The 20,693-nt window shown below is 39.1% G+C and overlaps 1 protein-coding gene across 8 annotated transcripts in view; it reads left to right on the forward strand.

Moving 5' to 3' along the window:
* Window positions 1-20,693, forward strand: part of LOC134352669 (ryanodine receptor 1-like) — a 581,514-nt gene that overhangs the window by 495,631 nt on the left and 65,190 nt on the right. For 4 of the 8 annotated variants that reach the window (XM_063060038.1, XM_063060039.1, XM_063060040.1 and 1 more), the window contains 5 exons: window positions 7,972-8,052; window positions 10,409-10,497; window positions 11,320-11,448; window positions 16,490-16,594; window positions 19,126-19,155. In XM_063060038.1, coding sequence (XP_062916108.1) covers window positions 7,972-8,052; window positions 10,409-10,497; window positions 11,320-11,448; window positions 16,490-16,594; window positions 19,126-19,155 — 434 coding nt within the window. The remainder of the gene's footprint in view (window positions 1-7,971; window positions 8,053-10,408; window positions 10,498-11,319; window positions 11,449-16,489; window positions 16,595-19,125; window positions 19,156-20,693) is intronic. The other 4 variants (XM_063060041.1, XM_063060042.1, XM_063060044.1 and 1 more) reach the window with 1 other exon arrangement.

Consider the following 20,693-nt stretch of genomic DNA (forward strand, 5'->3'; position numbering starts at 1 on the left):
ATCAGCTGAAAAATTGGGCAGAACATAGACAGATGAAAGATAACATAGGTATGAGATGATGTACTCAGTAGCCAGTTTATTGGGTCTACCTGTACACCTGTTTGTTAATACGAATATCTAATAAGGTAATCATGTAACCGGAACACAATGCATGAAAACATACAGTCAAAGTCAAGAGGTTCAGCTGTTGTTCAGACCAATATCAGTATGGGGAAGAAATGTGAGCTAAGTGACTTTGACCATGGAATATTGTTGGCACCAGACAACAGTGGTGTGCAGAAAAGCACTTTTGAACACACAACACATCGAGCCTTGAAGTGATTGGGCTAGAGCAGCAGAAGATCACCAACATACAACTCAGTGGCCTTTGACAAGGCATGGTAGGCTGCTGTGGGAAGTAGAGGATGATGGTTGAAGATGTTTTCGAACTAAAGGCCCTTAATGAGTGTTGTTCCCCAGGGCCCAGTGCTAGGCCCATTGCTATTTGTCATTATGTTAATGATTGAATGAGAATGTACAAGGTATGGGTACTGATTGCAGGTGACACTAAAATAGATGGTATCATTGACAGTGAAGATGGTTATCAGGATTTACACAGGGATCTTGATCAGATGGGTAAGTGGGCCCAGGAATAGCAAACCTTGATTTAATTCAGATAAATGCAAGGTTTTGGATTTTGGGAAGGACGTTCACTGTGAGCAGTAGGACCCTGGGGATTGTTATCAGACTGAGAGAATTAGGATTACATCTACATGGTTACCTGAAAGCTGCATCATAGAGAGACAGGGTGGTAAAGAAGGCTTTTGTCGTCCTATCCTTCATCAATCAGGGGACTGAGTGTAGAATTTAGTTTATTATGTTGCTGTAGTACAAGACGATGGTGAAGCGACATTCAGATCTGGGTCACCCTGCTATAGGAAAGATGCCAAATATTTCCTATAGCATATAGATAATTCAATTAATGTCTATAGAGCAGATAATATTTTGGAAAGAGTGCAGAGGAAATTTACAAGGATGTTGCCAGAACTCAAGGGACTGAGCTATGAACAGAGGTTGAGCAGTTTGGGACATTTAGTTTGGAGCAATGGGTAATAAGTGGTGATCTTTTAGCGGTGTGTAAAATCATGAGGAGCATAGATAAGGTCAATTCATGCTGTCTTTTTTCCAAGGTTTGGGGAATCAAGAACTAGAGGACTTAGGTCTACGATGAGTGGGAAGAGATTTAAGAACCTGAGGGACAACTTCTTCACCCAGAGTATGGGTGTATAAGTGTATGGTACGAGCTGCCAGGGCAAATAGCTGAAATAGGTACATTAACAATATTTAGAAGGTACTTGGACAGCTACACATGGATAGGAAGTGTTTTAGAGGGTTAAAGAGCAAACGCGACAAATAGGACTAGATTAAGTAGGAACCTTGGTCAGCAAGGACGAGTTGGGTCGAATGGCCTTTGTTTTGTATCCATGAACCTTGGAGTCATGGATACTCTGGCTAGAGCTAGAGAATAGTATGCCTTTCTGGTCACCACACTTCTAGGAAGGGCATATACTGGAGATAAAGAAGAGGAGATTCACCAGGATGCTGCCTGGGATAGAACATTTCATTCGTGAGAGCTTGTACAGGCTGGGTTTGTACAGACAGTTTGCTTCCCTTGAAACAGAGGAGTCTGAAGAGGTCCTGACAGAACTATCCACAATTCTGAGGGCTGTAGTTAAGATGGAGAGTGAGAAATTCTCAAGTTCAAGTTTATTGTCATCTAACTAAACGTAGATACAACCAAATGAAACAATGCTCCTCTGGACCATGGTGCACCCACAAAACATATATCACACACAGCACATAAAGCAAAATATTATATGATGTATGTTAATAAAAGATAATTCAAAATGCATATAGTAAAGTGCAGCGCAGGTGAACAGTAAACAGCTTGCGGTTCTAGTGACGGGACGTTGGTGGTGACAGGGTGTTCATTAGTCTCACAGCATCAGGGAAGACGCTGTTACTCAGTCCAACAGTCCCATTCCTGATGCTTTTGTACCTCCTTCTGGATGGTAGCCAGTCAGGGATTGTGGAATGGGTGGTAGGGATCCTCAACAATGCTTTGGCCCTTCATCTGCAACGCTCCTGGCAAATGTCACAAATAGGAGGGAGGGAGACCTCAGTGATCCTCTCGGTAGTTTTTACCATCTTCTGTAAGGTCTTGTGGTCCAATGCCTTGCAGCTTCCGTACCGCACAATGACGCAGCTAGACTGGACACTCCTAATGGTGCTCCTGTAGAAGGTTGTTAGAATGGGGGCAGGGAGCCTTGTACGCCCCACCCTCCTCAGAAAGTGTAGCTGCTGCTGTGCCTTCTTGACTAGTGAGGAGATGTTGTGGGTCCAGGTTAGATAGTCCATTGTGTGCACACCAAAGAATATTGTGTTCTTTACTCTCTCCAAGGCAGAACCGTTGATGTGCAATGGAGAGTAATTTCTCCCCATAATTGAGACATCTAAACCATAGGTCAAAAGTAAAGCATAAGAGATTTAGAGGGCAACAGAGGAACATTATCTCCACTCAGAGGTGGTTGAAGACTGGAACGTACTGTCTGAGAAAGTGGTGGAGCCAGGTATTCTCACAATATTTACAAGGTATCTGGATGACCAATTAAATTGCCGAGGCAGAGAATTCCACAGACAGTTGTTGGTAGGTGGTTGATGTTTAACAGGTACATGCACAGGACGGGTTTAGATGGACATGGGCCAAATGCAGACAACTGGAACCAGCTTAGATGGGCAGCTTGGTCAGCATTCATGGGATGGGCTGAAGGGCTGGTTTCCTTGCTGCATTATTCTGTGATTTTAGGCAGTGTTGGTACAGTAGTCAGCATTGATTGGTGGGCTGAAGAGTCTGTTTGTGTACTGCGTCACTACCTCAACTGTCAAGGAATCGGATGTTGTAGTGATCAGGGAGGTGAAAGGCCAGTGAGGATTTTATCAGAAATGGTACTGCCTCAAAAAATCACATGATCTTAGTACTTACATTATAAAAACGTATTTATTTGTGGAAATAATTGGGAAAATGTGAACTCGGGTGGTTGGTAGTTGGGTTGGGTTGTTCTCTGATCTTGGCAATCCATTTGTAAATGTTTCATCACCAAACAAGCAGAAATCATCAGTGAGCTGTTAATTTTGGTGTGTCCTCTGGATGCTTGGCATTTATGTAGTTAGCAATCAGCTGATTGAGCCAATGCAGGCAAAATTCCACACCACAGCGTACGAAGTTCACCATGCAATCAATCAGTGACGAGATTTCCTCCCCACATCGCAACTGAGTTTCAGAAATGACGACCGATAAGCTGATGAAAAGTACAGTATATAATGGCTAAGCATTCGGAGGATACACCACAATCAACAGCACCCTATCACATGATGACAAAACACTTGCAAGTGAATTGCCGAGATCAGAGAACTCAACCCAACCATATTCATATGGTTTAACAGTAAATGAAATATAAAAGCAGAATTCAGTTTTAATTTAACACATAAATTCAGTTTTAATTTTTTTAATTAAGAAATTGAACCCCAGAACTTCTGTCCCGTAGTTCTGAAATAACGGTTGAGGAGTGGACTACTGCATATTAATGACCAAAGTTCACAGTAAATTTATTATCAAAGTACATATATGTCACAGTATACAACCCTGAGATTCATTTTCTGTGTCTGAGCTGCACCACACTGGAAGGTTTGGCTGGGCACGTCTGATGACTTTGTCTTTTAGGCATATTTTCCTTTACAGCATTGTCCAATCTATTAGAGAAACATTGCAGAACACGTCAGGGTCTGAGTGACTCCTGCTACCCTGACACTTATCCATAAACACCTTTGAACAGAAAGAGAGTGCTGCCACATCCCAATGTGATTTCTGTAACAAAGGTGATCCCACAGTGCTGCTTGGTGCAGAGTTCCAGGATTTGGTCTGAGGGACCATGAGGGACCAGCAATGTATTTCCAAATCAGACTGGTGACCAAGAAGGCGAGGAGCAGGCAATGGTATTCCCGTGGTCTTTCCTGGTGATAGAGCTATTGAGTTTATGAGATACATGGCTGAGTGATTATCAGTATAAATGCAGACAGTACACAATGTAACTGTAGACAGTCGAAAGTACAACAGCCACTGGGTACCAGTAATGGGGAGACAAGTGCTCAGGTGGGTAGGGTGCCGATCACTTGGGCTGCCCAGTCCTGGGTGATTTTGCGGCTCTTGTCTCCTGCTGTAGTTACTCCCAGGCAGGTAGAGAGCAAGCCATCATGTTCCTAATTTGTGCCTTGTATCTGAGGATTCAGAAGATAAAAATGGGTCTTAGAAGGTCAAAGTAGGTAAAATTGTGCAGCCCTTGAGATCGGTCTACTTACAGGCAGCCACAAAACAAGAACCCAATCAACCAACACCCAATGTGCAGAGAGGGGGAGAAAAACACCACTCATGCAAGCAACAACATTCAGAACAAAAGCGAGTCCGTAGACACAAAGCCCGGAACAGGGCCATAGCCTCGGTCTCAGTTCATCCCACAGCAGGGCAAATCGCCAGGGAGCCCGGAACAGTCTCACAGCCTCAGCACCGCAGAGAGAGGAGTAAATGTTGTGGAAGAGCAGAATCGGCCCGACCCTTGCCTCTGGTCCCAACACCCCTGCCTTTTCGGTCTATCTGGCGTGATGATGTCAATGTCTCTCATTGGAAATGATCATCACCTTGTGGCATTCATAAGGCAGCTTCATTTGCAGAGGATTTGCAAATAGATTCAGTGTTGTTTATTCTCAGTGTCTGACATAATGATGAAAGGAAGGTGGTTGTTGTCAGCGGCTGATCAGGATTGACCAGGGAACACTGCTGCAGAGAACTGAGGTCATGCCCTGGGGTGGCGCTGTTTGATCACAGGCAACATAAAATTGCCCTTCCCTTTAATGCCAATCAGTTACATTTTGACCAAGATGCCTTGATGCCAGACTTGATCAAATATTGCTGTGACAGTCACCCTCATTTCACCACCGGAGTCCAGCTTTGTCTACTAAGGTTGTGATGAGGTTTGAAGCTCAGCTGGAAATTGATCAGTTCAATATGGCACTTGAGAAAACTTCTGTGGTATAATTCATTTGGGAACCGAGATCATGTGTACTAAATGTGGCTTCAGTAGAACGACCTCAAAAATACATACTAAAGCAGGAAAGCAATGGCTTGATGCTGGGGGCGAGTTCTTGTTCACTGACAAAGGAAACATCTTTTGGTCTGTATGGGCCTGAATGATTTATTTTCTGGTGTGAGTTGGATAGCCTCTTCCTTTTCAGGTCAGACCTTTATTTGAAGAGAGACATCAATTAAGCTTAGGTGAGCAATCTTTTCCCCCCACTTCCAACCATCAAATCCAATGCATTTGTGTTAGAACTGCTCAGGAGATTACTTCAGTTCCACTTCAGATGAAAATTTTGCCCAGAATTGCTTTTCTTAACATTTTCTTCTTGAAGTGATTTTTTTTTAACATCAGTGTTACTAATTTATAAAGAACAGAGCTAGTGTCAATGATAGAGCAAGCATTTGTCTAATAATTTCATACTTAGCAGTCTATCACCATTCCATCTCTTAAATCATCTCATCACAGAAAGTTGGTAGAGACTAGAAATGAACATAAGTGCTTTTTAGATAATGTAAAAACAGTAGAAACTGCATTTTTTGAATTTATATAGTGCCTGATGTGAAGGACAGGTTCTAAGATTCTCTTTGGGATGGAGAGGGGCAGAAGTGTCTAGTTTTAAGATTAAAGTACATTTTTGCAAAGTCTATACTAATGAAACAAAGGACAATAAGTTTATCTGAAGAAGGTAACTCACAAGTGGTATATGGAGTTGAAGGAAGAGTTGAGGTAGCATTGAGAGAAGCCATGTAGCAGTTTCCAAATATTAATAATTTTGGAAGCTAATGAGACGATATCATGAAATCCATTTGGGAAAGAGAACATTTGAGGGTGAAGTGTATGCACTTTCTAAAGATTTAAATCAAAAGAATGTAACCACCCTGCATTTTCCCAGATGACTCTTACATATGCGGTGAACCTATGTATATTTTGGTCCTAATTTGTTTCTAAACATTTTACTAATTCAGAGTTGCTGGTGAGGTATGAACATGGTTAACATTAAACAATTGTGCCGGATAGCGAGTGCACATATTTGTGGTTAAGATTTTGACTTATTCCACCCTCCCCAGTCCTAAAACCTCTCAAAACTATTTTTTTGAACCATACCCCACCATCTGCTTTTGATAAAAGTAATTACTTACCTGTTATGTGACTTTAATCTTTATCTTAATTCCTGTCTTATCAGGACAGTCATGCTTCCAAGGCAAGAATTTGGTAGCATATGATTGAAAATCAAAGAAGTGGTGCACAAACCAATGGACTATGTACATGATCAGTTCCACTTTTAACCTACTGTAGAAGGAGCCAACCTGATCAGTTCAAGTTCTGGTGATGGCAAAATTTTACTATATTGGAATGGCAACTATGGCAAAAAGAATGGCGGATACCCATTATAATTCACTAGAAAAGTGATTCACAGTAATGAGAGCATTAGGGTGTAAATTATGTTAGTGAACTTCATCAAATAATTAAATTTCAGTTAAATTATTTTTTCTCCTCATTTTTACCCCTTTGAAGGCCACAGGATGTCCCATACATGCTTGCTCCTGTCTAACTTGTTTCTAAACAACATCGTTTCAGAATGCATAATTCCAGTAAGGATCAGTGACTATCTAATTTGAGACATTAAGTGCACCACCTGCAATGAGACCAATTCACATAGAAGCAATCAGCAGGGATCAAGCACGTTACTGAAAACTAGGACCATCCTACACTTGATATTTCAGTAGTTTCGCTCCGTACATTTTCAGATTAACAGGTAGCAAATGCATGTTCACTTCCAATCGCAAGTACACACAAACACAGGAAAAACAAAAATGCTTGAAAGAAGTGTTTGGCTCTTTTATGCAAGTAAAGAGGACCTATCACCAACTGCCATATAGCAGGTGGGTAGCATTCATCAGCTACACTTTAGGGCAAGAATTCCCAACCTTTTCTATGCCATGTACCCCTACCATTAACTGAGGGGTTCATAGACCCCTGGTTGGAAACCACTGCTTTAGGGAAACTAGCCTGATTTCACTTCTTCCTTGACCCAAATTCCTAACCTCACCTCCAATGTCCTTCATTAATTCTGCATCCAAGCTCCTAGTTTTTGAACTTCCGCACACTGACTCTCATCCCCCAACATTCGGCCCCCTCAAATATCAGTTCACTTCTCTGATATCAGTGACCCGCTGCCTTAGGGTTCAGCAGCCCGTAGCCATAAGGTTTCAGCACCATCAGCAACTTGATCTTCCTCCTTCAGAATCATTCCTCATTCCCTAAGCGGCTGCAAAGTCTACAACTGGTGCAGCTAGCACAACGCCAAAACTTCATCATTACAGAATCTCAAGCCAAGGATACTTGCCTCATTCTTCACTGTGGCAGCTTTAAATGAAGATGTGGAAGTGGGGTATTATGACAGGGGAAATTTTCATCACAGCACTGTTCGATGGTTTCCTTCAGCAAGCTGGGCTACCTGGGTAACACCAGCATCTCCAACTTCATGTTTATGATATAAATTGAAGTTTTCTCTTTATCTGAACTCAGTTTTGCAGCAAACCCCTCTGCAAAAGTAACCGTTTGAGAGAATCTCAGTTGGAAGAGGTGGTACGTGAATTTTCCTGTGTGGGTATGGGTAGAAAGGGTTTCATCTCAACAATGTCACCACATACATTTCTAAACTTTAATGCTGAAGTCATTATGATTGCACGATTTCATTACTAACAATGGCTTTCTTTTTAAAAAAAAGATAATTCCTTGTATATCATTGTGAAGCGTATGTTTCTTCTTCAGAGTAATGACTTTTCTTTCTGTGTAGGCGAGAAAGTGATGTCAGATGATGAATTTACTCAAGATCTGTTCAGATTCCTGCAGTTGCTTTGTGAAGGACACAATAATGGTATTTGTGATTACTATCTATCACTTCTATCAATTAGTTTTATTTGCAAAAATAAGTATTTCCTTCTTGCATCTAAATCAATGATTATTTTAAGGTTGAATTTTTGGGGACAAGATCACTGTCTTATTTTAAATAGTAATTTGATGTTATTAGTTTAAATAAGTTACTTGCAACAAATACAACTTCCTAGGATCCAAGAAATAAGAATTTACAATCATGAATCACGTGCAAAGTGAAATGGAAAATAAGATACTAGTTGCAGTTGGTTAGGCAGTGAATGATGCTTAAAGTTTTAAGCTTCAAAGAAAATGGTTGAGGAAGGTCTGAGACAATCCAGTGAACTAAGTAATGCATCAGAAGATGACTAGGTTTCAGGGGCAGAATTTCTCTGGGAAGCCAAGCTGATGTAGCCAACCTTATTTATGTCTGTCAGTTAACTTTAGTCGTGTATCAAGTAAGTCACTAATAGTGTTCATTGGGGGTCAGAAGCTGGGGCATTAAGTGTATAAATTTTAATCCAAAAGCACAGCCAAGTGTTCCAATACCGTGCTACCTGTCAAATTAGATTAGTTAAAATTTACTATCTGTGCTTGTTGTGGAAGAAGCTCTTTCTTCCACAATGAGATTTAGGCAATGTGTCCTCCCAACTTGCTGTTAACTCATGGGCTCATCTGTGTGACATACGGTGCTTACTAATACATTTTAATGGAATTTCTATCTGAGTCAGTTGGAGGTCTTTTTTGGCTGTCAATTAAAACGGTGGGATTAATCTTTCGATTGGGTTGGAAGTGGTTTGGTTCAATGTTGCTTCATTTTAATTCCATTCTTCTAGCCTTTAAATGGACTTTTGTCACCACCAAATCTTTAATTACTTAAAACTTGTATCAGCATAATATTTAATTGCTTTGTAAAAAGGGTACCATATTTGTGTGGTTCCCTACCTGTTTGCCAGTAGGAAGTGCCAGTCTGAGTCTAAATTGCTTCTCCAGAAGAGAGAAATAATCCAACAACAGCTTCTCTAAATCTAGCTCAAGATGAATCCTTGTCAATGCAATACCATTTTCATCTGCTGGAGTGCTAATTCTCCCTTTCTCCTCCTATCTCTCTTACTTCCTTTAAGACACCTCTATAAAATCTCATTTAGCCAAGGTTTTGATAACTACCTTACTATTTCCTTCTGTGTTACACTACATGAAGTTTCTTGGAATAATCTACCGCATTAAAGGTGCTACATAAATGAAAGCTGATGGTGTCAAATACTGTGAATTGCATCCAAATTATTGGAGAGGTAAGTTGGGATAGGACAACAAATCTGAAAGAAATATGCATTCTTCCTTGAAAAGTAAACAGTTAAGTAAAAACACTGAATTTGTGCAGCAGACATACAACCTCACTTTTATAAACAGTGGTTTGATTTACTCAAGAAACTTGTTTAAAATATTTTTAAAGTGTATAGAAAACAGATAAATACAGAATGTAGAGAAAATGCAAAACATGTTCTAGAGTTTTACATCAAAGAAATTATAAAAAAAATGTATGCTTTGGAAGTCTGAATGGGAAGTTGAGTATTTTAAATGACTTGGAGAGTAGGAATGAAGAACATGGATTGTTGTATTGGAAAAATGCGATTATGGATGCAATGAACTTAGATACTAGTATGATGAAAACTCAATATAAAAGTAAGCAAATTCAAAACATGTTGGGAAAAAATGTTCTTTAGGAATGATTAATGTTTGAAATAATCTACCAAGGAAAGTAGTGGAGTCGGGTATTGACAGAGTTCAAATGCAGGATGGCATTTTTCATCCTTGGCATTACTTACCCAGTATTTTTAGGTCATTCTACTTAACTGAGAATTGGGGAAAACATTTAAAAATAACAATACAGTGAACGAATACTGTTTATACTCAAAATTACAAACTGAAAAAAACAGCAGTGAGAGAAATTTGTAATCACTTCAAGTTGGGATTACATTTCTATCTCAATCCTTATCAAAATTTCTTATGGTATTTGTTCTGAATTTTAATGTTAAATTAGGAAATAAAGAATGTACTACCTGTCAATACATATACGAATATTCAAGATAGATCTGTACACATTTCAATGTGACTTTCTAATTATAATTCTATTTGCTGTTTCATAAGAATATTTAAATGGTTATAAATTGTGGATGATGTTGGGTTTTTCGGTAAGTGTGGCTTGTGGTTCATTATTCAATAAGGATATTACTTTTTGTGTAATAAAGTCTAAACAAAATTCACAGAATTACTACAAAGGTAACAGAACTAAAAGAAGCCCTGTTATGTTCTAGACATCTGTTAAGCAGATATATTAAAAAAATGTATTTTACTTTCAGATTTCCAGAATTACCTGAGAACTCAGACAGGTAACACCACAACTATCAACATCATTATTTGTACAGTTGACTACCTGCTGCGCTTACAGGTGCTTATCATGTTTTGAATTTTGGGTATTTATGTTGGCCTGAAAGATTGAGTGAAGAAACTGTTTCACTTTATTCCTTTACAAGCTCCTGTATCGTTTTATAGCAAAGTGTCTGTAAATGTGTGCGTAATATCAAAACAATCTCAAAAAGGAAATAATTGTAATTGGTTGAATCTACAGGGAAAAATATTGTTGTTGTAGGGTAAGGAAAGACTCCCATTCATAAAGAAGGGATCATTGGAAGTATTGTGAGTAGGTTTGGTCACCTACCTACAGGAAAGATGTAAACAAGGTTGAAAGAGTGCAGAGAAAATTTACAAGGATGCTGCCGAGTCTGGAGGACTTGAGTTATAAGGAAAGACTGAATAGGTTAGGACTGTATTCTTTAGAACATAGAAGACTGAGAGGATATTTGATGGAGGTATACAAAATTATGAGGGGTACAGATGGGGTAAATGCAAGCAGGCTTTTTCCACTGAGGTTGGGTGGGACCTAGAGGTCATGGGTTAAGGGTGAAAGGTGAAAAGTTTAAGGGGAACATGAGGGGAAACTGCTTCACTCAAAGTGTGGAAGGAACTGCCAGAGCAAGTCGTGCACATGAGCTTGACGTCAACATTTAAAAGAAGTATGGATAGGAGGGATATGAAGGGTTATGGATCTGGTGCAGGTTGATGGGAGTAGGCAGGTTAAATGGTTTCGGCATGGACTAGATGGGCCAAAGGGCTTGTTTCTGTGACTACCATAATGCACATTTGTAAACTGACAAATTGCCTGAAACTCTTATATCTGCATGACTAATCCTGTTGTCTCTTTCTGGCTTAGGAATCTATCAGTGATTTCTACTGGTACTACTCCGGAAAAGATGTCGTTGATGAGCAAGGAAAGAGGAACTTCTCCAAGGCTATGGCTGTGGCAAAGCAAGTGTTTAATAGTCTTACTGAATACATTCAGGTAATAAATCACCATCCAACATCCAACTGAAGTTTTTCTCAGATCTTAACCTTCATGTTCTAGTGAAATCTCCACTTTTGCATTTTATGATTGCACTGTCCTTCTGTATCAATTCTGTTACCTCTTGAGCTTTCCAAAGTTAATTAGTTACTGCCTGTTACGCCGCTGCTGTTTGGGACAGCAATGAAAGTCCTCCATCTCTGTCTGTCCTCGGCCATATTATGCCCAGGTGTGGCCCAGTGTCCTCATTTCTGCCTCTACGGTACTTTACCAAGATGTCTTTGGTCTCCCGTGTTTCCTCCGTCCCTCAGGGAATCCAGTGAAGTACTGCCCTGATGATGAAGTTGGCCTGTCTTCTCATCTCTGTGCCCAATCCATCTTTAATGTTTCTTTATGATGATTGTGGCCATGTCCTCTCGGTGACACTGAGGGAGTAGGGCGTGGTTGGAGATCTTTCTTGGCCAGAAAAGACGGAGGATCTTCCGGAGGCTCGTGGTGTGGAATGACGACAGCTTGACAAGGTCATTCTCCATCACGCTCCAGCATTCTGACCCGTACAAGAGTGTGGAGAGAACACAGCTCTGGTACAGCTTCACCTTGGTGAGGACACTGTACTCGGTTGATCCTCCTGTGTTGCTCATTGATCTGAAGACATTTCTCGCTTTGCTGACTCTGCACTGGGCATCGTCCTTGGCCCCACCATCCTGCAGCTCTTCAAAGACAGGCGTCGAACTCTGAATACTCAGTTTTCATTATTGATTGGCAGGTGATTTGTCTAGGTTTAATTTTGTCTTTGATTTGGTGTTCTGTGCACCTGCTGATGCAGTCTCTAAATCTGAATCTCACATCAGCAGCCATTTAGAGTCATAGAAGCAGGCCCTTCAGCCCATCTAGTCCGTGCATGGTCCCATCAACACTTGTGGCTGACCATACTACTTACTGTCATATTTGATTCAAATCTAACCTTCAAACAGAAGACTGTTTCCGATCGCAAAACTGTTCCTGCCTTAGCTCTGTAAGATCCTGCTAATTTAAATTTATTTTTAAGCTTCAGTTTATAATGTAACAAAATGGACTGATGGATGTCCTGTGTCATCCATTATGAAGAAGGAATACGTAACAAAGATGTGAGTCGTAATCTATTCCTTGGGACGTCAGAGGCCCCTACTCTAAGGGACTGTGGCGCAGGCCTCTTCCTCCAACAGGTTTCCTTTCTGGGTCACTCCTTTACTCTACACGTGCAGTGTGTGTGTTGTGCCTTTATTCTCACTCCATGTACCAATCCAAACCTCTCTTGAACATTGAAGTCACAACTTGAACTGGCAGCTCATTCCACACTCTCACCACCCTCTGAGTGAGGAAGTTTCCCCTCATGTTCATCTTAAACATTTCACCTTTCACCCTTAAACCATGACCTCTAGTTGTAGTCCCACCCAACCTCAGTAGCAAAAGCCTGCCTGCATTTACCCTATCTATACCCTCATAATCTTGTATACCTCTATCAAATCTCCCCTCAGTCTTCTACGGTTTAGGGAATAAAGTTTTAATCTATTCAGTCTTTCCTTATAACTTAGATACCCCAGTCCCGGAAACACCCTTGTAAATTTTCTCTGTACTCTTTCAATCTTATTTACATCTTTCCTGTAGGTAGGTGACTAAAACTGCACACAATACTCCAAATTAGGCCTCACCATCATCTTGCCATGTGGGACAAGATTTTTTTTTTATACACAGTAGGGTAGTGAAGGATATACTACTACTACTACTACTACTACGTCGACTCAGGCCTAGGGGGCCGGCGTCGGGTACGATGATGGACTCTCCACTTCTCCCCCTCCCTCATCAGTGTGTTCAGTTCATCTACATTAGCCGCGCCGCTGTCTTCTAGGAGTGTGTTGACCATAGTCTTGGGAGGGCGCCCAGGGTTCATCCTCCCGTGCTTGGGCTCCCATATGACGACTAGGCTGGCAGGTAGCTCGGGGTGGCGTAGACAGTGCCCCGCTAGTTGCAGTCTTCTTGCCTCAATTTTAGTGGTGAGCATCGGTAGGTTGTCATAGAGCTCGACGTGCGTCATGTGCTGTAGCCAACTCACGTCAAGAGCCATCCGGATGTTGTATAAGAGTGGTATTTAAGCATTTGTTAGATAGACGCATGAATACACAAGGAATGGAGGGATAGGGATCGTGTACATGCAGATAGAATTCACCATCGTGGCCAAAGAGCCTGTTCCTGTGTCGTACTGTTCCTTTTGTTTTAATGTTAAAACTCTGAGTTTGTTTTCTAATAACTTCAAATTCTAGCTTGTTTACCTCCTCCAGCCCGACAACCCTCTGAGTTATCTGTACTCCTCCAGTCCTTGCCTGTTAATCTTGATGCTTCCACCAGGGGTGGCTACGTTTCCCTCCCTAAATCTCCCAGCCCTCTGTTTCCCTTCGCTCTTTCTGTTCATTTGTCCTGCTGCCTCCAATTTAGTTGAAGCAGTCTAGGATTTTTTTCTATGTTAAAGGCATTATATAAATGTAATATGTTGTTGTTGATTAAAATATCTGATCACAGTTATTTATAGTTTCATTCATTCAAAAATGGCACAGCACAAGGGCAGGGGTTATAAAGAGTGGCCTACACTCATTGTCCAGATGTACCTAGAGTATGTTTTTTTTTTGTTGGCACACAAAGTCTTCAGATATTTATTTGGCACTGTTTATGGTCCGTAAGCAGTCATGCATGTAATTTTTAGAAGTCACAAGCACCACTGTTAGCAAAAGGCACTAGTCATTATTGTTCTCAATCTCTTAAAACAGCAGTACCCAGCTGTAGCTGCGACAAAAAGTCATTGGTGAATCTGAAATGGACAATTTGGAAGGTAAAAAACAAGGTGGAGAGGGAACACCATCCTGTTTAATAGTTAGTAAAATAGTCACCAAATTGATGGATACCTGGAGAGAAGATTGACAAACTAGAGGATCCCCGAAATAATCTAGAAGGTTTTGCTCAAATAGTTATCAGATATTTGTTCTAACATTTCATTTCAGGAAAGCTAACTCTAACAATGGTACAGGTAATGGCAAACACAGGAGCTAAGGGTTTGATTCTTTTATGTATAGTTTACACTATATTTTTGTGCCATATACACAAGTTGTCATCATTGCATGAAGAACCATCGAAGTACAGGATTAGATAAATTAACTTTTAAGCCTGGTTATTAAATTCTACATCTCCTGATTCTCTCGTACTTTTGCATGGCCAGATACGTCTCACTTATTCTGGCATTAGATTTGAACTAGTGTGAAACTATTTTATGTTTGTGACTTTTGATATTATGGTCTCTATAGCCAAGTCCAGAGCCTTTATCAATGACCCAAACACTGGGTCTTGAGGGTTGGAAAATATTGAAGATGAATGTGACGTATGTATTTAGATAACTGTCTTGATATGCTGCAGTGTTTCCTTTAAGTTTTAACAGTACCTGATGGGTAACAAACCTCTTTATAAAATTGTGTTTCACAATCGGCAAGCAAAACTATCCACTCCAATTTTAGAACATAGAACAGTACAACACGGAAACAGACCCTTCACCTCACAATATCCTCATCTGAATTAAACTAAATCTCTTCTACCTGAACATAATCCATATCCTTCATAACCTGCCTATTCATGTGTGTATCCGACAGCTCCTCAAGTGCCATGATTGTACCTTGTATTTCAACTACATTTGGCAATGTGTACCAGGTATCCACCACCCTGTGTACAAAAAAAAAATCCCTATACATCTCCTATTCCCTCTCACCTTAAATTGATGTCCTCTAATGCTTTACAGAAGCATTTAGACCATTAAAAGTTTCCGTAAAGTACAAGAGGACATTTGAATTAGCATGCCCAACAAAGGTGGTGTCTTATCAGTTACAGTGTGCTCCCAATGTAAACATTAAAGTTCAAAATCAAATTTATTTTCAGAGTACATACATGTCACCACATACGACCCTGAGATTCCTTTTCCTGCGGGCATCACTCAGCAAATCTGTAGAATAGTAACTGTAAACAGGATCAATGAACAACAATATCTATAGAACAGTAACTGTAAACAGGATCAATGAACAATAATATCTATAGAACAGTAACTGTAAACAGGATCAATGAACAACAAAATCTATAGAACAGTAACTGTAAACAGGATCAATGAACAACAAAATCTATAGAACAGTAACTGTAAACAGGATCAATGAACAACAAAATCTATAGAACAGTAACTGTAAACAGGATCAATGAACAACAAAATCTATAGAATAGTAACTGTAAACGGGGTCAATGAACAACAAAATCTATAAAACAGTAACTGTAAACGGGGTCAATGAACAACAATATCTATAGAACAGTAACTGTAAACAGGATCACTGAACAACAATATCTATAGAATAGTAACTGTAAACAGGATCAATGAACAGCAATATCTGTAGAATAGTAACTGAAAACAGGATCAATGAAAGAGCAAGAGCATAGAAGACAACAAACTGTGCAAATGAAAATATAACTAAATAGCAATAAATAATGAGAGCATGAAATAACAAGGTGGAGAGTCCTTAAAGTGAGATCATTGGTTGTGGGAACATCTCAGTACGAGTGTGATTATCCTCCTGTTCAAAAGCCGGATGGTAAGGGCTCTTGAATATGTACTTAAATGAATCATTTGTTAAACACAAATATTGAAGTAAACAATGTCATTGTAGTTTTTGAAATCATATTGAATCACGAACTATTAGCATTATTTTAATAGTATATAAACTTGATTTTGAGTTTGAGAGTCTCTACTGAGAAGGATTACAAGATTTATGTTCACTAGTTTCCCCAGTGACTTGGTCACAATCACAACATTCTAAACTAACGCGGATTATTCCAGTTGTTAATAAATAACCATTGCCTTATTTAACAATATTTTACAAAGAAATTTCCGAAAGTTTGAATGATAAATTATTGAAGTTCTGAGGAGTACTTAGAACCAGATTGCTGTCTGCTCTGAATGACACTGTACCTAATCGTGTTGCAGGGTCCGTGCACTGGCAACCAGCAAAGCCTGGCTCACAGCAGGTTATGGGATGCAGTCGTTGGGTTTCTCCATATCTTCGCACACATGATGATGAAGCTTGCACAGGTAATGCCATTTCAGTGTCAAATCAGTCAATTCTTCTAACCTAGTTCCTTCAACCCAATTTTTAAAATATTATTGTGTTTTTTTCTTGAATATTGTCCCACAGTAGAATACATACTGTACAAGCAGATTAATGTTTTCGCCCAACAGGTCTTAACTCAGCTCCAGCTAGAAAGCTGAATTGAGGTCCCCTTCTGCAGTGGAACTTTAAGTGCCTGGATCACGTCAGTTCAATAATTTCTCTGATCTGATCTAGGTATTCATGATTCCTTTCTTAATGCAAGTAATTGAAATAAGTATTAATTTTAAGAAGGGCATTTCAACGAAGCTTCAATATAACTATTCCCTAGGAATGTTATACCTGGAGATTATCTGTACAACAATTTTCCTTTTTTTTAAACTCACTGGCTTTTGTTGTATGTGAAAGAATCAGCTTTATTCTTTTTCTATGAAACCTGTAATTGGTATTTAGCCATGAGCATTATATGAATATCCTTTTGAAAGTATATTCAGTGACTTTTAGTCTATGAGTTTCAAACACAGTTTTGTATGTGAAAACAAATTTGAAAGAGGCCGTAGTGGAAACACTGATCTCAAAGCTATGAAATTACTTTAAAACTAAAACAGAATCTTTCAACAATTAAATCCATTATATCATTCACCAATGTTGAACACATAAAGATTAAAATATTAGCTTTAATAATATATATTGCTTTAACAGTATTTTGTTTAATAGTATATTGATAGCTTGTTTTCAATCTTTCAAGTTTTAATAGTAAACTTCAGTTAAATGTTGCCATTAGTTAAGAAAACTTGGTCCCGAATTTCCGAAGAGAAATAATGTTTTTAGCCTTAAAATTGAGGAAATTGACCATCATCCCCTTTAGCACGTGCATACTTGTTGCTATTACAAATATTGCTGATTCCCTGCTTCTTCACGGGTTACATTGTCTTACAATCATTTCCAGTTTAAGATCGTAAGACCATAAGACATGGGAGTAGAATTAGGCCATTTGGCCTATCGTGTCTGCTGCACCATCATGGCCGATCCTTTCTTTCCCTTCAGCCCCACTCCCCAGCCTTCTCCCCATAACCTTTGATGCCGTGACCAATCAAGAACCTATCAATCTCCACCTTAAATACACCCAACAACCTGGCCTCTACAGCTGCCTGTGGTAACAAATACCACAAATTCACCATCTTCTGTCTAAATAGATTTCTCTGCATCTCTGTTTTAAATGGACGCCCCTCTATTCTGAGGCTGTGCCTTCTTGTCCTGGACTCCCCCACCATGGGAAACATTATTTCCATATTTACTCTGTCTAGTCCTTTCAACGTTCGAAAGATTTCAATGAGATTTCCCCTCCCCCCCCCATCCTTCTAAATTCCTGCGAGTTCAGGCCTAGAGCCATCAAACATTCCTCATATGATAACCCTTTCATTCCCAGAATCATCCTTGTGATCCTCCTCTTAACCATCTCCAATGCTAACACATTTTTTCTTAGATAAGCTCAAAACTGTCCACATACTCAAGGTGAGGCCTCACCAGTGCCTTATAAAACCTCAGCATTTATAATCATAAAAACAAACCGAACCAATGAAAGTTTTCTGCAGACCACTCCCACTGGCCACACAATCCAGTCTATTGTGCTTCTCTCCAAATGTTACTGTACAAACACCTGCAAAATCCTGTCATGAAACTGAATGGGAAAACTGATCCTTAAAGCATTTTCAATCATTGAAAATTTGCAGACATTAAGTAATGTTGGCCACAGCCCAAACTGCAAAATTGGCCATTAGACAGAGCAAGGACTAACTTGAGTAAATTATACAGAAGTATTGGAACAACATAACCTAAAGAGTAATTTTAGGAATTAGAAAAAAGAAGAAAAAGACTGCTTATAGAAGTATTAATTTAGGAAGGTGTATTAATATTCAAGTGATATAGTCATTACAGGACTCCTGGATTTTTTATTTGTAGCAATGGATGACTTAGAGACTTAATGTATGAAATATAAAACCGGGATGCAAGGTGCAACACTGTCTAAAGTAGTATTTTTCCATGCCTAGCTTTTGAAGCATTCATTCGTAAGGAGTTTAATAATTTATCCTAAAGGGTTTTAATTTTTCATTATTGTCATTGTTTGAATAGAAACAAGATAGCTGCATATTATTTTTAAAATATAAATATTTGTATTTTCCTAGCATCTATTGAATGTCTTAATTGTTTAATTCTGGAGGTAATTCATGTCCCGAGAAGCTATATGAAATATTTACCAAAGAATGTTTATGGATATACTATACCAGCAATGTTACCTGAGGTACTTGGAAGAAAATAGTTTTATCCCTGGAACTATTTCATGATGTCAACAATTTATATTAAAAAATTCTACCAGTAATCTGTGGGATTTGTTTATGTAGTTATACTTGTGTTTGAGTAAAAGACTGTGTATAGAAAGTGCAGGGAAGAGGAATGAATTTAATCTATTTCCCACAAAGTGTCTAAATATCATTTTTATTCTGGTGAACAACAGATGCCTGATAATCGAGGATCCAGAAATAGCGTAAGAATTTCTGTGTACCGCAGCTGCCATCTCATGCAAGCTGTTTGTCATAAATGCTGTCATTTTATTATTTTTCATTTGGGCATAAAACTCTGCAGTCTTTAATTATTTGTTTTGGTGGTACATCAGGCTTAACTTGCGCTTTTTATCAAAATGCTCTAGTTGCTGTTGAATTTAAGTGGTTTATTTAAAGTGGGATTAAGTATGTATTCAAGCACAAGGAATGGAAGGTCCACGTCTTAAGCATCGATTTCAACATCAGGCGTTTTTAGCAGTGTATATAGGAATGGCTTTTAAACTGAATGAAAGCACAGTGGCTATTTCCCCTGAGAAGCTGACCCATACTACTTGTGTTTTGTAAACTGAACATGATGGGTAATCACTAAAGGGACAATCTGCCGCCAGTTTAAGGCAAGAGTGCGTATAAGTAAGGTGACAGCAGTAACTCACTGAGCACGTTAACTGGCTTCAGAAATTTCCAAATTTACTTAAAGCCAATTAACTGGTTAATGGCCATGAAAGAAATAATTTAACAAGTGATTTCAAATGCTCTTTATATTTTTACATTCAATATCATTTCCCAGAACAGGTAAAAGTTAACTTTTATGTTTGAACATTGCTTTAGGAGATTTTTTTATTTCTTTAAAAAAAAAGAGATTGATGCAAGGACAGTGCACTTTCTGTTCTCTGAAACTTTCATCCATCTAATTTGTGAACGATTAATGTCTATCAGACCATTACATTATGCCTAATTTTGCTGTCTATCCATTGCTATATGTTTAAACCTTCTGCCAGGATCACAATACATTTCAGCCCACCAGTATTGTTGATGTTATTCCCTGAATAACTTGCAGGGGAAACATTTCTGGTGTTAAGATATTTGCATCATATCACTTGTAACCAAAAATGAGTATCAGGCAACCTTGAAGCTAAAACTTGCATCCATCTTGTTATGCTGACATGCTGATGTTTTAACAGTACAATCGCTTTATTGTCTGAGAGAGGAACAGTTGTTCATTTTCTTACATTTTCCGTTAGGTCAATGTATGATTTTGCCTTTGTATGATCCATTGTAATCTCTGCATTATGATATAGTGTATCTATGCATTCCAGAACAAGAAATTGACATCAGCCTTTATCAAATACTAAATTTTAAATTTTACACTATTTGCTTCAAACTTTTTGTAACATTGTGTCTTTTTCAGGCATTCTTACAACCAACACACACAAAATGCTGGAGGAACTCAGCAGGTCAGGCAGCATCTATGGAAAAGAGTAAATGGTCGATGTTTTGAGCTGAGACCCTTCATCAAGACTGGGTCTTGGCCAGAAATGTCTTTTTCATAAGTGCTACCTGACCCGCTGAGTTCCTCCAGCAATTCAGGTGTGTTGCTTTGGATTTCCAGCATCTCTAGATTTTCTCGTGTTTGTGATTCTAACAACTGGATAGAATTGTATCCTTAAAGTATTTATGTTGCAATTTTTTACTGTCTGTAAGTATCCCCTCACTCTTCCATTGCTAGTTCGTAGAGTCATAG

The sequence above is a fragment of the Mobula hypostoma genome, chromosome 10 (genome assembly GCF_963921235.1).
Source record: "Mobula hypostoma chromosome 10, sMobHyp1.1, whole genome shotgun sequence".
Classification (NCBI taxonomy): Eukaryota; Metazoa; Chordata; class Chondrichthyes; order Myliobatiformes; family Myliobatidae; genus Mobula; species Mobula hypostoma.